Raw genomic sequence first — 19,304 nt, forward strand, 5'->3', positions numbered from 1 at the left:
AGTTACTTGAGATGGAATAGAACATTGCTAAAACAGCATTAACATTAAATTTTAATAACGTTATTTAAATCCATTGAATTTTGTAAAAGCATTAATCAAATAATAAAAATTATTAAATATGGAACTTTGATCTTCTAATTTTTAATCTTCTAGAACTAATTAATATAAATTAATGATTTTTTGCAATGTGAATTGAACTTGTGAATCAATCATAATTAATGAATTCTTAAGTATCTGAATATTTATTTAATCAATTAATAATTTTTTTCTATATGAAAACAATAAATTAAAAAGCACTTGCTATAAAATCATTTTCTATAATAAATAATCTAAAAAATAATAAATAAATATAATAATAAAAGTAGTAATACGTTATATATATATATATTTTTTTTTCAGAATAAAATATAAAACACTTGCCATGATTTCATCATTCTACTTATTTTTATTGATCGCTTCTCTTTTAAATTCATCAGTTATCTCTGAAGAATTTCTAGGTAAGTTAAAACTATATAAATAAAAGATAAAATCATATAACAATCTTTTAAAAACTTATAAATAATACATGTTAATTAAATTAATATTGTTCACATATAATAAAATCTACTTTTTTTCTTAAACACTTTCAATTCATTTCTTGTAATTGTGAATATATAATAATTGCAAATATATAATTGGATAATAAAGTTACTAATTCTATATAAAAAAAATTATATATATATTAAAATTAAATATAAATCTGAATTAGTTATTTTGAATAGTTTATTAAATCATATTTATGAAAAAATCATACTCTAACAATAATAATAAAATTAAAATGAACAACTCTTTCACAAGATCAAAAATATTGTATTTTTATTAACTTTTACCAATAGCTAAAGTATTCATGCTAATATTTTTAAAGTTATACAGTCTAAGACAAAGTATTTAATAAAGTATAGATTTATGAATAAGAATGCATGACGTAGAACTTTATAATAATCAAAATATGTTTTTTAATACATTTTATTTTGAAATTGAATTTCCTACTTTTTCCAATTTACCGATATAGAAACTAACATACTTATTCAAATATTGCGCTGAATCATATAAAAATTTATTTTATATAAATTATAGTAGTAGTAGATATAGAATATTTATATATATATATATATATATATATATACTATATAATAATAACAATATATACAATAATAATAAAGTACAGAATACATGATAATATTCAAAGCAATTTGTTTAACTTAATAACTTTTATGTAAGTATGAATTTTCTGAGTATTTATAGTGTATTCACGATAATTATATATCTAAAGTAAAAATGTTCTCCAATCCAACTAGTAAATTCTTTACCTTACAGACTATTATAGGCTAATTTTAAAAAATTTTAAAATCTAATTAGAAAAAAAAACATCGTAACGTATGCTTTCGTCTTCTCGGACGTGTATCTTTAGAAATACTTTTTTTAAATTAAAATATATTTTTATTCTAGCTATCTACTGAGTTTTTATTCAACAAAAAATCCCTCCTTGAGTATAATTAAAAAACAATATAATTATTTTATATTACAACGTAACGTAAAATCTTAAAATAAAACCTTGACACCTTAAATTTTAAAATAAATGAAGATATTTTACAAAAAAAAAAAAAAATACCTTAACAATGATGATGAATTTTATTTTAGATTGCAGTATACCAAAAAATTTTGAAATCATAACAAAGGATAATAATAAAACACTCATATATGATGCCGACATTAATGTAAAATATTACCAAGAAGATTTATCGATGTGCAATATTCATCAACTTAAAATTGTTCATATTTTTATACCTAATATGGCAATAAGTTTTTCAGGTAAAATATGTTTTTCTTAATATTTACTATAATAAATATGTATTTTTCCATTGTACCGTCTTTATTTTATTTTGTAGGATATATAGTAGTGGGGAATCAAGAACGACGTAATGAAACTCAAAAAACATTCAAAATTTATAATTTTGAAATAGCAGGTTCTACGCAAGTAATAGTAAGCTTTCTATCAATTATTATATTAATAATGACGAATAAATAAAATAATTTATTGAATTTTTAATGTAAAATAGTACCAGAGTGATTTACATAATTAAACTATTTTTAATTAAAAACCTAATGTTTTTATAATGTAAAATAAAATCATTATTTATTTAAAAATACAATCATTTTTTAAATAATTATATTATTTTTAACAATTCGCGTAATTTTATGTTTTCTTCATCAGCAAAGTAATTGTGAGGATACGAAATTATCACATTGCAGTTTAAATTTATTAAAAAAAAATACTGACGAGTAAGTGATTAAATTATTTTTAAATTCTTTTGTATAATGTGAATATATTTCTATAAAGCTTAATTAAAAATTAATCGTTTTTTTTTCAGTCGTTCAATTCTAATGAATCAAATAGAATATGAAATTATTCATAGAATGTCCACGTGTATAAAATCATCGATTTGCCGAAAATTAGGTATTATTATATCTGATGAAATTAAAACAGTATGGAGTCAGTATAAAAATGGAGATGTTGATAATAATTATTTGAAATTAATAGGCCATTCTTTAGATGCTATTTCAAATATGAATACAAATAATGCAATGTGCTTAATACCTAGTTATAAAAATAATTTCACTAGTGAAAATTTAAATGAATATGAGGCACATGTAAGAAAACAATATATTTTACGTTAATTTTTACCTCAGAATGTAAAAAAAAATCTAGCTTTTCACATTTAGTGAATATTTTGATAATAGGATTGTTAATAATAGAGTCGATTATTATTATATTATTTTATTTATCTTATAGCCATTGTTTATTAACGTTTATAACATATATTTTTAATTTAATATCAATTTAATATTGGTACAATAGATATTTTCAAACTCATTTACAAAATTAAAAATAGTCGAAATACCTATTTTTAAATTTAAATTTAAAAATAACTATCATTTAACAAACAAAAAATAATAGCCTTAACAATAAATATTAAAATATGATCCTATTGATATAGTAGAAATTTATTGTACTTTTCTCATTTTTCGTATAAAAAAGTGATTAAATTCTTTCCTGGTATCAACAACATTTGTTTTAAACATAATAAGAGATCTTTTAATTTTATAAACATTAGTATTACATGTATTTTTAGTCTTTTATGGATATAATCGTAGATGAGACAATAAATCAAATTATACAAATTTCTCGGAAAGAGAATAATGGAATAGTAAATATTCCTAATATAGACGAACGCTTTTCAACCGGAGTGTCCATTTTTAAAGTTTGCGGTGAATTCAATGCTTTTAATGGTATATTTAAGTAAGTGAATTTATATGATTTTTAATTTATTCATAATTGAAAAATTAATTTATAAAGACTTTCATATTATCATACTACATATGTTGAATATTGAATTGATAATACAAGCTTACAATGATAATACAACAATACAATAATACAAGCTAATCCTTAAAAGAATTTAGGTAACTAGTTTCTTCATCGTCTTAATTATATTATTTATTAATTCCTTAAATGCACTTATTTCTTGAATCTATTTGTATAAAAATGAATAATCATTTTTTTAAATGAGAATACATACTTTCATAATTAAGCTTTCTTGTAAAGGCATTTTTGGTATTTTTTAACAAACAAAACATTTGTTAATTATTATTGTTATTCTATAAATAAATGGCACTGTTTCGATAAAAAGTAATTCATACTTTTTAAATACTCGTTAATATTATGAAACGCAAAATATAATATTTTGTTACATTCAGTAATGATATTTTATTATATTAGATAACTTGCAGTAATGAGCATTTGTAACCAATATTAAAATATATGTTATATGAATTGTAATAGTTGAAGATCCAATTTATTGTTTAATTTCATTTATTTTAGAGATCTGACTACTTTATCAAGAGAAGGATATGTTACTGTAAGAAGTGAGGGTTTAAAACGGTTTGCATCGTGTGGATTCGGACTGTCGACAGCATACTTTCAATACAATAATTATGTGGTAAAATATAATAAAATCTTTAATAATGAAAATATTCATTTTTATTTAATTTATTTATATATGCATTATAAATATATTACACCGAATTACGAATTTTAATTCCCAAAGTTTACAGAAATTTATCATTTTAATAATTTCCTTACGAAAAATATAAGAGTATTATTTTAAAATAAATTGCATAGATATTAAATACATTTATTTAGTTTAAATAATATATATATATATATATATATATATATGATAAAATTCTAATGTCTAATTTCAATGCATATTTCAGAAGTTTTCATTGCGATAACGCCGAAATCGTGCTTTTGTTTTCCTTTGAGTTTTCTTTATACTTACTATTTTAAATTCTACTTTAGCTTAAATATAAATTTAATTTTCATGATATAGATAATATTGTAAGAATTGCATGTAACGTGAATTTAATGAAGTTTAACGTTTTGATATTAATGATAATAATCTCGTAAAAACTTTCTTTAGCCAATAATTTATTGATAAAATGCAAACGAGTAGACATAAAATTTATTCATAAATATTTGATATTTTTCAAAAAAAAAAAAAAAAAAAAAAAAAGGAAATTTCAAAACATAAAGACTAGACATATTAAATGTTATCAATATATGCTATTTTCTTATTTTAAATAATATATAATGAATTATCAAATTGTTAATGACCATCATATTAATAATGAATGGTTTGATAAGCCTTAAGCGAGTATTAAATTTTTACTTTAATTATCATATAAAAAGAATTCGAATAAAACAATCTCTTCTGAAAATACAATTTGCCATGTGTTTACGTATCTGCGCGTATGCGTATCAAAATTTATATTATAAATTACAAGTATGGGCATAGAAAAAAACAATTGGAATTATTTACCTTCATTATGCATACTTCATATTTGATTTATTTCTTATAATTGTATCATTTAAATAATTATAATTCATTATATACCATAATATTTGTACTGGCATAATAATATTTAATTAAAAAATAATTTCAATATTAATATAAGAGTATTTAACATATGTCTAATATAGCCATATAAATGACTATGCAAATCTCTTAATACAGGTTAATTTATAAATTATATTGACTGTGGATTCTACATTTTAAAAAGTGATTAATATTTCTAATTACTTTTAAGTGATAATTCAAATATTAAAAAAAAAAATTACATTCTCGAATTTTCATATTATAGCATAATGATTTTCTATTAAAACAAAATAAACCTACTCTTAAGAAAATTAAATAAATTTTTTTCTTTCGATAGTTAAAATACGGCCGTATTAAAATGAATGGCAATATATCAGCAAATATCAATGGCGTAGCAGTGAACGTATCTCTTCTAGCTGATTTCGATCAAAAACCTTGCCGTCTTTCCTTAAATAATCTACAAATAACTAAATTTGGTTCCATCGTAATAAAAATAACAGGCGGCGGAGGGCTAAATCCTCTCCTGTCAAAATTGGCATCTGTCATCTCGAACAAATGGCATAATGAAATCATCAAAAAAATTGAACAAAAGATACGAGATCTTACTTTACAAAAAATAAGCACAATAGATTGCGAAAAGTATCGAAAATTTATTTCCAAGTAATAACTCGTCCATTGTCTCAACCATGTAATTTGACTAAATTGTATATTTCATTTAAATTAATAAATATTGTAATATATTTTTATTACGCTATTAATGATAATAAATTATGTAGAAACAATTATGAATAAACTGAATTTTATTCAAAACTAAGTTTTACATTAATGATACTTGAGCATTTATCTTATTCGTTTATAAAGAATAAAACTTTAAAATAATAATGTTACAATGATAATAGCTTCACTTCACAATTATTAATATTTCACATTTCTATTCAAATCCTTAAAATGATTTGAACTTTTTCTAAAAGTTAAATGATATGTGACATTAATATTTATCTCTATATAATAATAATGTTTATAGAATAATTCAATGCAATAAATTTCGTAATGATTTACTTTATTATATACAAAATCCATGCTAATTAGCGAATAAAAGATTTAAAACTAATTTTAAAACTACATAACATTTTCTGTTATGTAATAAGAATTTTATAATAAATTTGAGATTCTATTTGTATATATAAAATAAAGCATATTTTGTCATAATTTAAATCATTTTATCATAATTTAAAATAGTACGAAAGATTATTCATACTTTATATACAATTACTATTTGCCTGTATTGGTTTTTCAAATGTTAAAGTCACATAATCCAAAATAATAGTTTTAGTATAATCAGTGACGAAAATCAGTAAGGCATTACGTTATATAAAATCAAAAACACATGATTATTTGTATATTCTGCGTGAATATTTAACGACTTTTATACATTAACAATTACTATCATAAAATCATAGTAAAATTAATCTTATTTATTACGGTATTATTATCGACAAACTAATTATAATCGATTATTGAAGAAATTAATTCATATAATGTATATAATGATTAGAGCTTCAATGCGTAAAATTGCTCTTTACTATTTCTTAGCTTTCTTAATTTAAAAGACTACTTCATCTTCAAAATAAATTATAATATGATTTACACAAATAGTTAATTTTTTTATTACAAATAATTAAGAACAAACATTATCGATATTTCGCAATAAAAATAGTTTTATGTATCAGGTTATAAATAGTTGATTTTTTTTTTTACAAATATTTTATTAATCCGGTCTGAGTTCAGAAGTTTTAGATTTACTTGACACAATTTTTTCTTCATTAATTTTTTTATTATTTAAGTCCTTAGCTAATTTTTTATCACTTAAACCTATGCTGTCTACTTTGGCAAAGGTCTTGTCAACGCTTGAATCGCTGATCAAATTACTTTCAGTAATTCTCAATGGACAAATAATTTCCTTAAAATTATTCGATTCATTTTGTCCTGATTTTTCACTTGAAGATTTTTTTGATACTATATTACAAATAGCATTGATATTCCGAAGAGAATCGTCACTTTTTTTATGTTTATTTAACTGTTCCATAGCTATATTATCATTCAATGTTGAATCAATTGTTTTCGCAATAACTATATCACCAGTCGGTTGAACTTTTTGCTTAGCTCCAATTGATTGTTCGATAGCTTTATTTTCAATTACACCTTTGGTTAAAGAATTTTTTGCAATTACGGCATCATTACTGCTTATTAATGAATTGTTGTCTTTATGTAATTCTGATGATCTTGCTACCTCAGAAGTACTGTTATTTGTTTCACTGGGAAGTCCTTTTAGAGCAAGATATTCTTCTACTGAACCAGTGGGTTTGGGAATCAGTGGCTCTGAATTCTGTTGCGATGCATCTTGATCTTTCAATTTCAATGGATTATTTAATTTGCTCTGTCTCTGTCTCTCCCTTAAGCGTTTGCGTATTTCAGATTGAATTTTAGATTCTTTTATTACATTTTGAACGTCGTCTTGCTTATAATATCGCGTTGTCCAAGTTTCAGAACGCGGAGGTATATTACTTGATGACTCTTTATGTGTACTTTTATTGGTCAAAATTGTTACTTTATTCGCTTCTTTTCTTTCATTATTAACTTCAGTTTTTTCCAACTCATCCATATCATCGGGATAATCGTCTAAATTAATTACTTCATCTATATCTAATAATTTATCATCAAATGGATCTATTTTTGAATTATTTAACTTGTTATCGCTTAGATCAAGCGTTGTTTCTACATTTTCTTTTTTTGGAGATTCTTCAATTTCTATTAAATCCATTTTTACACTACTCTCTTTTCTCTTAATATTAGTTTCATTTTTAGATTTTGATTCATCTGAAACTTTATTCTTAATATCTTTAGCATTGTCATCGTTATTTTCTTTAATCTTTTTCTTCAAGCGAATGAAAGGATTCTTTTTAATTCTTTTAATTTTTCTCTTAGATGGAGTCTCAGTAATAACGGTCGTTTTCTCATTAACTGATTTATCATCATTATCATCAATTATTTCCCCTTCTTCAAGATCTATAGTTTTTAACAATTTACCTGAATTATTTGTTTTATTCGTTGCACTATTATCAGCTTTAATTATTAATAAATTGGAATTTTCGTTTCTATTATCATTCTCTTTACTATTTTCATTTTTAGTTTTCCTATCATTTTTTTCTTTGCTTATATTTATAGTCTTTTCACTGCTCTTATTATTGTCTTTATTTTTACTTTTTATAGATAGATCTTCTTTGATTTTTTTACTCCCGGACGTGCGTTCATTAACTAACTTTTGATTCACTCGCTCCGAATGATCGTCAGTTTCACTTTCGCTTGAAAGTAGTTCTATTGTCGGAGCTGGTTGAATAACTACAAAAACATCCTCGTCTTCCCCATGATTCATTAAATTATCAATTTTTTCAAGTTGTTCTTTAAGATTTTCCTGTGTTGCTTTGGTGCTTTTGTTTTTGGAGGTTTTAGATTCCGAGATTAATTTTGTAGAATCATTGATTTGGGCATTTTTTGAACTTGAAGAATCTTCTTCTTTACGTATCAAAGCCCTAATTGCTCTTGCTCTCATTTCAAGCTCCAGTAGATCCAGGAGGCTTTCACCTTCTTTCGGTTTCTCTTTTTCCTTTACTTCAGTTTTTATTTGGACACTTAATTTTCCTTTTCCTTTACACTTGGGAGGTTGAGGATCTTGTTTTTTTTGCTCTTGACATTTTTTCTTTAATTTCTTTGTATTCTTATTCTTTGAATTTGCACCTTCTTTTATATTTATTTCTTCGTCGCTTAGCCATTCTGTATCGGAAATAATTTCAAGAGCGGGACCTGGTAAAATCAATATCATAGATGTTATTTAACTTCATCAAAAGCATTTAAAAAAAAGTAATTACAATCAAATAAAACTAAATAGTTTTGATATTGGCTTTTTAATTTAAGCTAACAATAAATACAAACTACCTAAATCATCAGACTCTTCTGTGTTAGAAGATTGTAACATTTCTTGACCATTTATAATACACATAATTCTTGACCTGGACATACCAATCAATTCATTGGCGCACAATTCCTCTAGGTCACTAAATTCAACTTTCTAAAAGAAAGCATTTTTGTTTTTATGAAAACATTGATAAACTCATATTTGTTTATGTAATACCTTTAAAATTTGTGGCAACATCATGCGAATTTTTTCTGTCTTCACGGATTTGAAAAGTTGCGATGCTAGTTCTTTTCGATTGGACATATATTCCTTGATAGGTTTTAAATCCTTTGCATCCGTTTCATCGTCAGATGACGAAGTTACGGAAGAACTTGTAGAACTACTATCAGATTCCTACGAAATAAAATGTTTTAACATATTTAAATAAAAATATTTTATTCAATTACTCAATCGAATTGGAAACTATTTCAATTGCACATTTTTAAACATTTTTTATATTAGATATAATAAATTGTCTCTTGAAAATTGACAAAATTTATAATCACTTTCCAATCATGTTACATGCCTCTACCACATTGATGGTAAAATATCTTATTGTATATTTATCAAGAATCCAAAACTTCAACTTATATATACATAAATATATTAAAATAAATGCATATAATAATATGTTATTTAAATATATTCCTGTAATCGTTACATCAAGTAAAATGGCTAGATATAAAAAAATATTCCTTAATTTTTTAATACTAACCTGTAACGTCAACATTAAATATCATCGTGAAAATACTCAATTTATAACTAAAAAGAAGTTATAACATTATAATTTCATGATCTTACCTCGCTAGAAATCCTCGATCTTTTTAATTTGTTCTTCTTATCAGACATTTTATCTTGTGAATACACAAAAAATTCATTCACATAATAATTATAAGCGCAACAAGGTTCTCGCTTATATCGCCTCACTCGCAATTGTCTGTCACATAATGCCTCGGACCTCCTTACTTCCTAGGCAGTTGAAAACAGCTGATTTAGGTTCACTTAAGCAACGCAAGTGTGACGCGACTTTGTACGAAGACTGTAGGAAAAGATTAATAGAGAAAGGTGCTACGACAGAAGGAAAGATGTATTGCAGTTGTAGGCTACCAATATTTTTGTTTGAGTAAGAGCAGAATGGTATAACTGATATGATTTACGAGTAGATATCAAGTTCTAACCTCATAAGCCAAGTACGTAACGTCCCATCGTGTAACCAAGGATCGTGAAGAGAAATGTATTATTTTTTAATTCGATTTGTGATTTCGCCGTGAACGAGAATTCTAATCACACATATGTTAGATTATAAAAATAGAAACTAAGCGAAGGAAAAATTGTAGACATTTTTGGATTATGTGACGGTTAAGGAATAACTATTTTAATATTACTTTTAAGTATGTTGAATAAAATATAAAATGACAATAATATAAGACATTCGTTAAAGTACGTAACTTTGTAATGTTTTATTATTTAAATAAAGATGTTATTTAGAGTCGCCACTAATTTTAATAAACTATATTCAATTAATGTTAGTTATGCTAATTTGCATTAAAATTAACTTTTATTCTTTTATAATTATCTCTTCATTGTCAAAAGTAAAAATGTTTAGCTTGACTAGATAGGAAATGAATTAATTTTCTATTCTTTATACATAACTTAATTTATTAATAATTTTTATTTAATTAATAATTACACTGTTAATATTACATCCAAAGCATTTACATTATATATACCATCGTGTATAATATTTTATGTATCTATCCATCTCAATGTTATTAATCATAATCTTTAATTTTAGATAAACGATGTGATAAGACTTTTATATACGAGTATAAAATAGTGCTCGTAGGCATTCCATTAAATATATTATTTACTAAAATGTGGTATTGATGTCCAAAGAATTAATAGCCCTTAACAACTTATCGTAATATTCAGGCTTTTATATAATAAAATTATAAGTTTCTTTTATTAGATCTGTAAAAAAACTTAGAAGAAAGATACAATCATGTTTGGTAGATTCAAATATGCATTGATGAGTGCAGTTGGTGGAAGCGAGTTAGGTTTACAATATAATAATGAATCTGATAATGAAACAGTTACGGATGTGATAAACTCTAATATACCAATAACTATTGAAACAAAACCATATAGCCGACCAAGTTTTCTTGGTTTAACAAATGAAGAAACTCAGGTAAATATTTTCTTATCTTATATTAAGATAAGAAAAAATCAACTATTATACTTGTTATACTTTTGTCAAACTTAAAGCTATAGTATCCCAATAATATCTCAATTAGATTTTTAAATAATATTCATAGCGATTTGACAGAATTTACTCAAACCTTTACATTAATCTTAAAAATACTATGAAATACATAATAACCGTAATAATTGCTTGAAATAAATATTATAAATTTATATTATTATTAAAAGCTGGCAAAATATGCGGAATATTTTGTATTATGCATATTAGCTGTTGCATAATAATTGTATAGAAATGAAATTACTAAAATATTATTCATTTATTATGATTGAAAAAAATGTTCTATAATATATTAAAATAATAAATATTATGACATAATAAAGAATATCCCTTTAATTTATTTACTTTCTTTTATTTATTTAATGATAGATAAAATTTATACTTTTATCAAGTATGCACAGGCTGTCGGGAATCTGTCATTTATCAATTATTTAAAGCTTACGATACTTAAAAATTTTTTAAAATAATTATTTTAGGTGAGTGCGGATCATAAAGTACGTCCAATAATAGTACCTAGAGATCTTAGTAGATTGCCATGGTGCGCTGGTTATGCAGAATGCATAAATGCTGGAAAAAGTACATGGAACGAGGATCAAGCCACAGCGGTGCGTGGTGACTTAAAACTAACGGATGCAAACACAAGTTTACCGTATGTTATGTTTTCAATGTTTGATGGTCATGCTGGCTATCAAGTAGCTTTAACTGCAAGATTACATCTCCATAGGATAATTTTGGTAAACATTATGTATATTATAAAAATTTTGCTCTTATAAATTAATAAAATATTTATTAATATATATATGTATACATACTTTCAGGAAAGGTTAATGGCTATACCAGGTGAAATTTTATTATCTGAAAATAATGAAGCTACTGTGATACAAGGAAAAGATTTAATTGTAGGAGCTATTGAACTTGCTTATAGACAAATGGATCAAATGGTCGAACATCAAGCACAAAAAGGAGGTGGAGGATGTACATCTTTAACAGTTCTTTTCCTACATGGCAAACTTTATGCTGCTGGGGCTGGAGATTCTAGGTTCGATCATTATCTTAATTGTATAATTTATTATATTTGGTTATATATCCCTATCTTTATTAAACTAATAAATTTACTATATTGAATATATTCAATCGAAATTGTAGGTTGAAAGTTAATTGATTTAATAAATTAATTGCTACTGTAAGTTTTTAAATTATGTATTTTATAATGTATATTTGAAAATCTCTACATATATTGTATTCTTTTATTAATAAATATGTATTTCTATTTATAAGTATTTATTAAAATTTATCATCCAATAAATTATTTTAATAATAATTTTATTTTATCATAGAACGATTATGATATTGGAAGATAGTGAACGAGCGCTTACTAGAGACCATACCCCTGATTCAGAATCAAGTCGTGTACGTGCTTTAGGGTATTTAAAAAGTGGAGAACTTTTGAAAGGACACTTTACATCACTAGAATTTAAAAAAAGACCTTTACAAAGAGATATAGGTTCAACGGTTTTATATAGGGAGCCATACATGACAGGCTGGGCATATAAAATTTTATCACAACCTGATCTACGGTTACCTCTTGTATCTGGACAGGGAAAACGAGTAAGTTTCTTTGATTATAATTTTATATTAAATAAACTATTTGCTAATTATGTAATGTATTAACACTAATAATTATTAAAAAATTATATTAGCATGTTAACTTTGTAGAGTAGAGTGATGGGCACAATAGGAGTTACTCGAGGATTTGGTGATCATGGACTGAAAGCTGCAAATACAGGTGTTAATATAAAACCATTTTTGTCATCTCAACCTGAAGTGCAATCAATAAACTTAGAAGAGTGTAATCTTAATGAAAGAGATTGCATTGTTTTAGCAACGGATGGTTTATGGGATGTAATTTCTGATAAGACTGCAGCTAACATACTTAGAAAGACTCTTGCACCAGATACTCCATCATTAGAATACAGGTACAATAATCAAATTTACATATCTAAATACAATTCTATACATTATTGTTGTAAAATTGAAGTTTTCTAAAAAAAAAAAAAAATTGCAAAAACAGAAAAAAGAAGAAAAAAATCATCCTTTAATTAAAAAAAGAATTATAAGTAATATTAATCTGCATTAATTTTATAAAAGATCATTTCATTTTAATTAATATCTAATCTCATTAATACATAAAATTATATATAATAAAGGTTCAAGTTTAAAAAATTTTTCAAATAAGTACTTTGTAGTAATCAGAATAAAATTGAAAAGAAAAATTTAATTCACAAAATTTAATTTACAAAATTTATTCACTTCATCTTAAATCATTATTTTATTATTTTACTATACACAAATGAACGTATTATACACAGACTGACAATGGGCGCACAAGAATTGGTTCAGGCAGCAAGAGGTAGATTAGTTGGTCGAGTGTGGAGACTTAAATCTGAAATGCAAGAAAATGGAGAGGACGAGATACTTCCAATGGCATCTGTCGATGACATAAGTGTAATGGTTGTGCCGCTTTATCCTTATCTGTGCGAACATAAACAGTGGATTAAAACACAACAACAAGAGAAACGGCATTTAATTAATTCGTTAGAATTATCGACAAGTGATGCAACCTAAAGTATCGATTTTTTTTTTACATTTTTAACTAGTTAGCAATAAAGGAAAGGAAGGAATCCTTAGTTGAAGATCTTTTTTCATCTCATCACATTTTTCATGAAACAAAATCAAAAGATTTATTGATTAATTTTCATCTTAGATAATAAACGATGACAGATATACTTTCACATGCTACGCAATAACAATATTAGGGAAAATGAAATATGTTTTAAGTATTAAAGAGCATCGACAACATATTTATAATTAAACAAAATTAATAAAACCAATGTTGTCAAAATCGTCGAATAAGCTCTTAATTTTTAATTGACAAATTGGTATTTTTTTTTTTTTTTTCATTGAACTGTGAATATTTATTATTATTCTTATAATTATCAAAATATATAATTTATTATAATATTTAAATAGCACATAAGGTGCAGGCTTTAAGATATGTATGCCTATTTGAATAATGAAAATGACAAAACGAAGAAATGTAAATTAATTTTAGCTTAAATTCTTAACAGACTAAATTTACAGTATTTTATCTATTGTATTTTATATTTTAATCTGATATTTAAACATGCACAAAAATTAAAATATTTTTTTCAAATTTTTCATGCATGTATACTTAATATTAAGTTGAAACAAATATCAAGTTCCACGATGCACATATTACAAATGTCCTAACAATATTCATAAGTCATAAAAATTATGCAACTCGCTACAAATGTTCTGTAATAAATCATTTTTCCTGAAGTTTCATATATAAATTAAAATTAAAAACTGCTAATGAATTAACTAATTTGTACTAAGAATAAAATATAAAAGAGTGAAAAGTTATTTACCTTTAATAGACTATAATTAACATAAAATGTTTCTAATACTAATTTATTATTCTATAAGTTTTATAAGAACAATTCATATAATATTAAATTACCAACTGCACATTTTTAAAGAGTTTATATATATATATATATATATATATATATATATATATATATAATATCTGTAATAGAGTTTATTATTTTACACATCAACACGCTACATTCCATTTTATTTTTCATAATTCAGTAAAAAGAAGGAAAGAATTTAGTATATTTTTAAATACTGAGACTTATAATGTTTAATTTTTATTTTACACAATTTTATTTGTTTATTTACAATTTATATATATACATACATATATATATATATATAGTAGTTAACACTTTAAACTTCTTACCAAGGATTGACATGCTGTCATAATTAGTAAATATATGTATATAGAAAAAAAATATTTTTAGTAGCCAAATATTAACAATTATACAGCAGCGTTGTATAAAATAATGCATAGTAATGCATAGGAAGCCTGTATAATTAAATTTATCAAATAAATTTAGTATTAATTTGTATTAAATCATGTGTATTATTTTATGATGTATTGATTAGTATTAATTTATTTTAATTCAAGCCAGAAATTAATTTTAAATTGTATGTCAATTATGAAATTAAATCTGCACCACCTAATTTTGTCATTTACAATCTATTTGTTTTATATATAAATAACTTTTAGTAATAAATCTATCGCATATTTAATTAATACATATTGTTTAAAAAATTGTTTATACCTAAAATTTTATTTTCAAATTAAACTAACAGTTTCATAATAATTATTATTGATATTATTTATATAATATTATTCGAAAATTTTACAATATCTATAAAAATTATAAAACTTCATAAATAAATAAAATATTTCTGTATTATTTATTAATGAATGCTGTTAGAAATTTAAATTTAACTAAACATTATATTTTTAATTTATTTAAATGTTTTTGTTCTTCTCTATTTCAATTCTTCTTATTGGAAATAAAAATGCTTAAAAATTTTACAATCAGTTAACTTATATTATAATAGTATCCAAATCGAATTATTTAATTAAAATTTTGAATATTTTCAATATACCCTTTTATTATCAATTTTTAAACTGTCTATATTTGATTATTTAATATTTAGATTTAAAACCATGTATAATTTTTAAATCACTATACGTTTTAACTGAAAATACGAAAAATGATTTCTAATTATAATTTTTAAAAGAGAAAATTGGTTATAAATTATGTATTATAAATCTAACATAAACAAACAACCTGTATTTATTTTGTATTTATTGTTACTTAAAAAAAAATATTAATTTGTTTACTAACTTCAATATATTTATTTTACAATATAGATTTCACAAATTATGTTCGTTTATTTTATGTGTAGTGATGTAATACATTACTAATTCATTTTAAAACTAGTAAATGTTATATAAATGTTAACCTAATAACTATAAGAATTGATTAGATATCGATTAAATAAAATCTATTTATTTTATAAGACAATCGTAAGAATAGATATATCAGAAAAAGCTATAATCATTTGTATATATAAAATAAACAAGGTAATTTTACATTTAATGTGTTATATTTTCTATAAATCGTATTTATATTTTACTCGATAAGTAAATTAAAATTTGGTATAACTGCTAAAATTATATTTCTCTTGCGATATTTTTTTTATTTTGTATATATTAAGTTTCAGGAGCTTATTAGTTTTTAAAAAATAATATTATTAGCTAATAATTTATCAAAAAAATTAATTTCTTAAATTTCAAAGCCTTAAACATGAAATACAAGTCAAGATTTAAAATTTAGGTGATAATTAAATGATATTTTTTATCCGATTTCTGAAGCACCATAATAATATATTAATGCGTTTTCAAAAGTATAGAAATAATATAAAAAAAGTTTAAGATTGCGTTGATCATTAGTCGTATGAAAAAAAAAGAAGAATATCCTACTTAAGACAGAAAATGTAATAATCCGAAATCAACGGAAAAACAAAAGGCATTTTTAAAACCTTGTTGAAATATTATTAAAAGGAGGTGAAAAAAACTTTTACAAACAACTATTTACAGTATTTTTAATTGTTAAATTTGTAGTACAATATTTTATTGATTAACACAATTATTGAAAATTAGAAAAATTCTACTAGCATTATTATAAAGTTCAATAAATAAACAACCGCAATACGATAAATGCACAACCAGTGTTTTATTCGTATTCGTAGTAAAATAAAAAAAACTTGAAATACATTGACTGTAAATAATGTAAAGATTTTTGAGATATTTGAGAATGTGTAGGAGTTAAGTAATAAGTAATACTTCATTGATGCTTATGAAACTTTACAGAAAATAATTGAACGGATAGTCATATAGATTGAATTTAATTAATCTGACTGGCATTTATTTTATTTCCTTCGTACTCTTTTCAATTATGATCGTTATTAATGCTTAATCTCTTTAATAATATTTTGTCTATACATTCAGATTCTTTAAGTAATTAAAGGATGCGAGTAAAATTTGTTTATCTTATTATTATAAGAAATTAAATTACTTTTGAATACAAATTATAATCTCTCTTTTTCTTTTTTTTTTTTTTTTACCAAAAACCATTTAAATATTTTAATCATTGAAAAATTATAAAATTAAGTATTTTAAGTAATTATGCCATTGTCACTAACATAATTATTTTGTAATACAATAAGTACAAAAACAAAAAGTAATTAAAAATCTTTAATTCTTTAATTAGAGCATTTCTTTAATTAAAGCAGATTTAAAAAAAATTGAAATACTCTAACATCTTATATTATTAATAAGAAATGTTAATACCGTTGAACGATCGAAATATAATAAAAATAAAAGTCTTTCAATTCAATTAACCAACAAAGTAAATGACAATTAGAATATTAATTTTAGGATGAATTTACGAAACTCAAGCGGACGGTATCTTTAACAAAATTTTGATTTTCCCCTCCTCATACGAGTAACATACGGTAAAATATCGAAATTTGTCAACACTGGTTAGTCAAGCCATCTCGGCTCTTTTTCTAATATCTTCGCATGTACGGCATTAAACTTGCCCGAGGCAGGCAAATTCAATGAATCTTATGACAACGTTACAATTACCCCAATGAAATAAAAATTAGCAAATAATTTTAACAGACGTTTAATGAAATACGACCTTGGTCATGTATTTTTGACGCGTCAATACAGACCGTAACGCCGCCTTTAGCCGCATAGTCCAATCAACAAGGGGGCGGCACTGCGTCACATCATTTTTCATTGCAATCAGGTCAAAAAAGCGTGCGAGTGTGACAAAGATAGAGGAGCCTAAAGTGTACATCAACCGATCGGCGAAAAAGACAGATCCACACGCGTTCCCTTCCCAAACCCCAAATCAGCCCCCAAACGTTCGCTGGAGCTCGAAGAAGCAGCATAGGAGATAACCAGTAACTAGCCAACGATAAGGAAGCGTGCATTTCAGTTCGCTCTATACACGTGTCTGTGCGGTAACGAGAGTGAAGAGAAAGCCGATACGCGACAAGCCTCCTCCTCCTCCCACCCCACCCCAACCCTACACACACAGGCGCACACGCGCGTCCCTCTCACACGCGTATATAAACCTATATATACGCATATATACATATATATATATATATATATATATATATATATATATATATATATACATACATACGTGCATTCATACATACATTCGTATATGCATACGCGCGCGCACGCATACGCACACAAGTGAGCGCGCATATATATATATATATATATATATTTATACGCGCGCGCGCGCGCGATTACATTTGCGCGTACGCACATACCCACGTATATACACAAGCAAGTACGGTAGAAAAGACGAGCAAACTATCGAAGAGAGAAAAAGAGAGGAGAATAAGTCTAAATTCAATGCTGTACTTACAATATTCTCTAGTTTATGTACGTGCATACGTACGAATATTATAACTATCCGGGCTCAAGCAGCGAAAGGGGAAATAACGAGTGAGACAGAGCGACAGAGAAAGAGAAAGAGAGAGAGAGATAGGAAGAAAGGGAAGCGAAAAAACGAAAAACGATACTATAACTATAGAGCCATGTTTAAAGCTTGAAAGAAATCCAAGTGGTTCGTAAAGAAAAAAGAAGTATTTGCACGGAAGAGGAAGCCTTTGACTAAGAAAGCTGTACATAAAAAGAAGATTAAAAAGTAAAGAAATCAAGAAAGTGTACACACGTAAATTTACATACTTACACATACACACATGTACTCGTCGTCGTGTGCGCCATTTTCTATTTTTGCATAGGACAAGCAGTGCGGAAAAGCCTATATAGTATTGTACTACCAAAGGTACACGCACGTACACTACAGTCGGATACGGTTATACATCGGTACAATCCACATGTGCAACGACGTACACAGACCGATCGTGGATAAGAAAATCTTACTGACATTGCATTGAAAGAGACAGACAGAGACAGAGAGAGAGAGAGAGAGAGAGAGAGAGAGAAAGAGCGAGAGAGAGAGGAAGAGAGAGAGAGAGAGAGAGTGAGAAAGGGAGAGGCAGAGAGACAGTAAGA

General features: G+C 24.8%; 3 protein-coding genes across 3 annotated transcripts; 2 read left to right on the plus strand and 1 right to left on the minus strand.

Annotated features, from left to right (window-relative positions):
- The first annotated feature begins 1,658 nt into the window (after nt 1-1,658).
- Nucleotides 1,659-5,700, plus strand: LOC105359498 (uncharacterized). The gene is made up of 7 exons (XM_011496112.1): nt 1,659-1,851; nt 1,929-2,023; nt 2,255-2,322; nt 2,412-2,691; nt 3,174-3,340; nt 3,923-4,040; nt 5,317-5,700. Exons 1-7 carry the CDS (start codon nt 1,659-1,661, stop codon nt 5,641-5,643), a joined length of 1,248 nt encoding a protein of 415 aa, XP_011494414.1. The 3' UTR covers nt 5,644-5,700.
- Nucleotides 5,701-6,747: 1,047 nt separating this feature from the next.
- On the minus strand, nt 6,748-9,929 carry LOC105359499 (MATH and LRR domain-containing protein PFE0570w). The gene is made up of 4 exons (XM_011496113.1): nt 9,793-9,929; nt 9,169-9,345; nt 8,973-9,105; nt 6,748-8,840 (listed from the first exon to the last, which is right to left on the minus strand). Exons 1-4 carry the CDS (start codon nt 9,838-9,840, stop codon nt 6,748-6,750), a joined length of 2,451 nt encoding a protein of 816 aa, XP_011494415.1. The 5' UTR covers nt 9,841-9,929.
- A 377-nt stretch (nt 9,930-10,306) lies between these two features.
- On the plus strand, nt 10,307-14,064 carry LOC105359282 (protein phosphatase 1H). The gene is made up of 7 exons (XM_011495836.1): nt 10,307-10,382; nt 10,787-11,179; nt 11,728-11,985; nt 12,070-12,290; nt 12,589-12,859; nt 12,968-13,227; nt 13,621-14,064. Exons 2-7 carry the CDS (start codon nt 10,994-10,996, stop codon nt 13,874-13,876), a joined length of 1,452 nt encoding a protein of 483 aa, XP_011494138.1. The 5' UTR covers nt 10,307-10,382; nt 10,787-10,993; the 3' UTR covers nt 13,877-14,064.
- The last annotated feature ends 5,240 nt before the right edge of the window (nt 14,065-19,304 follow it).

Source organism: Ceratosolen solmsi, unplaced genomic scaffold (genome assembly GCF_000503995.2).
Source record: "Ceratosolen solmsi marchali unplaced genomic scaffold, CerSol_1.0 scaffold11, whole genome shotgun sequence".
NCBI classification, from domain to species: Eukaryota; Metazoa; Arthropoda; class Insecta; order Hymenoptera; family Agaonidae; genus Ceratosolen; species Ceratosolen solmsi.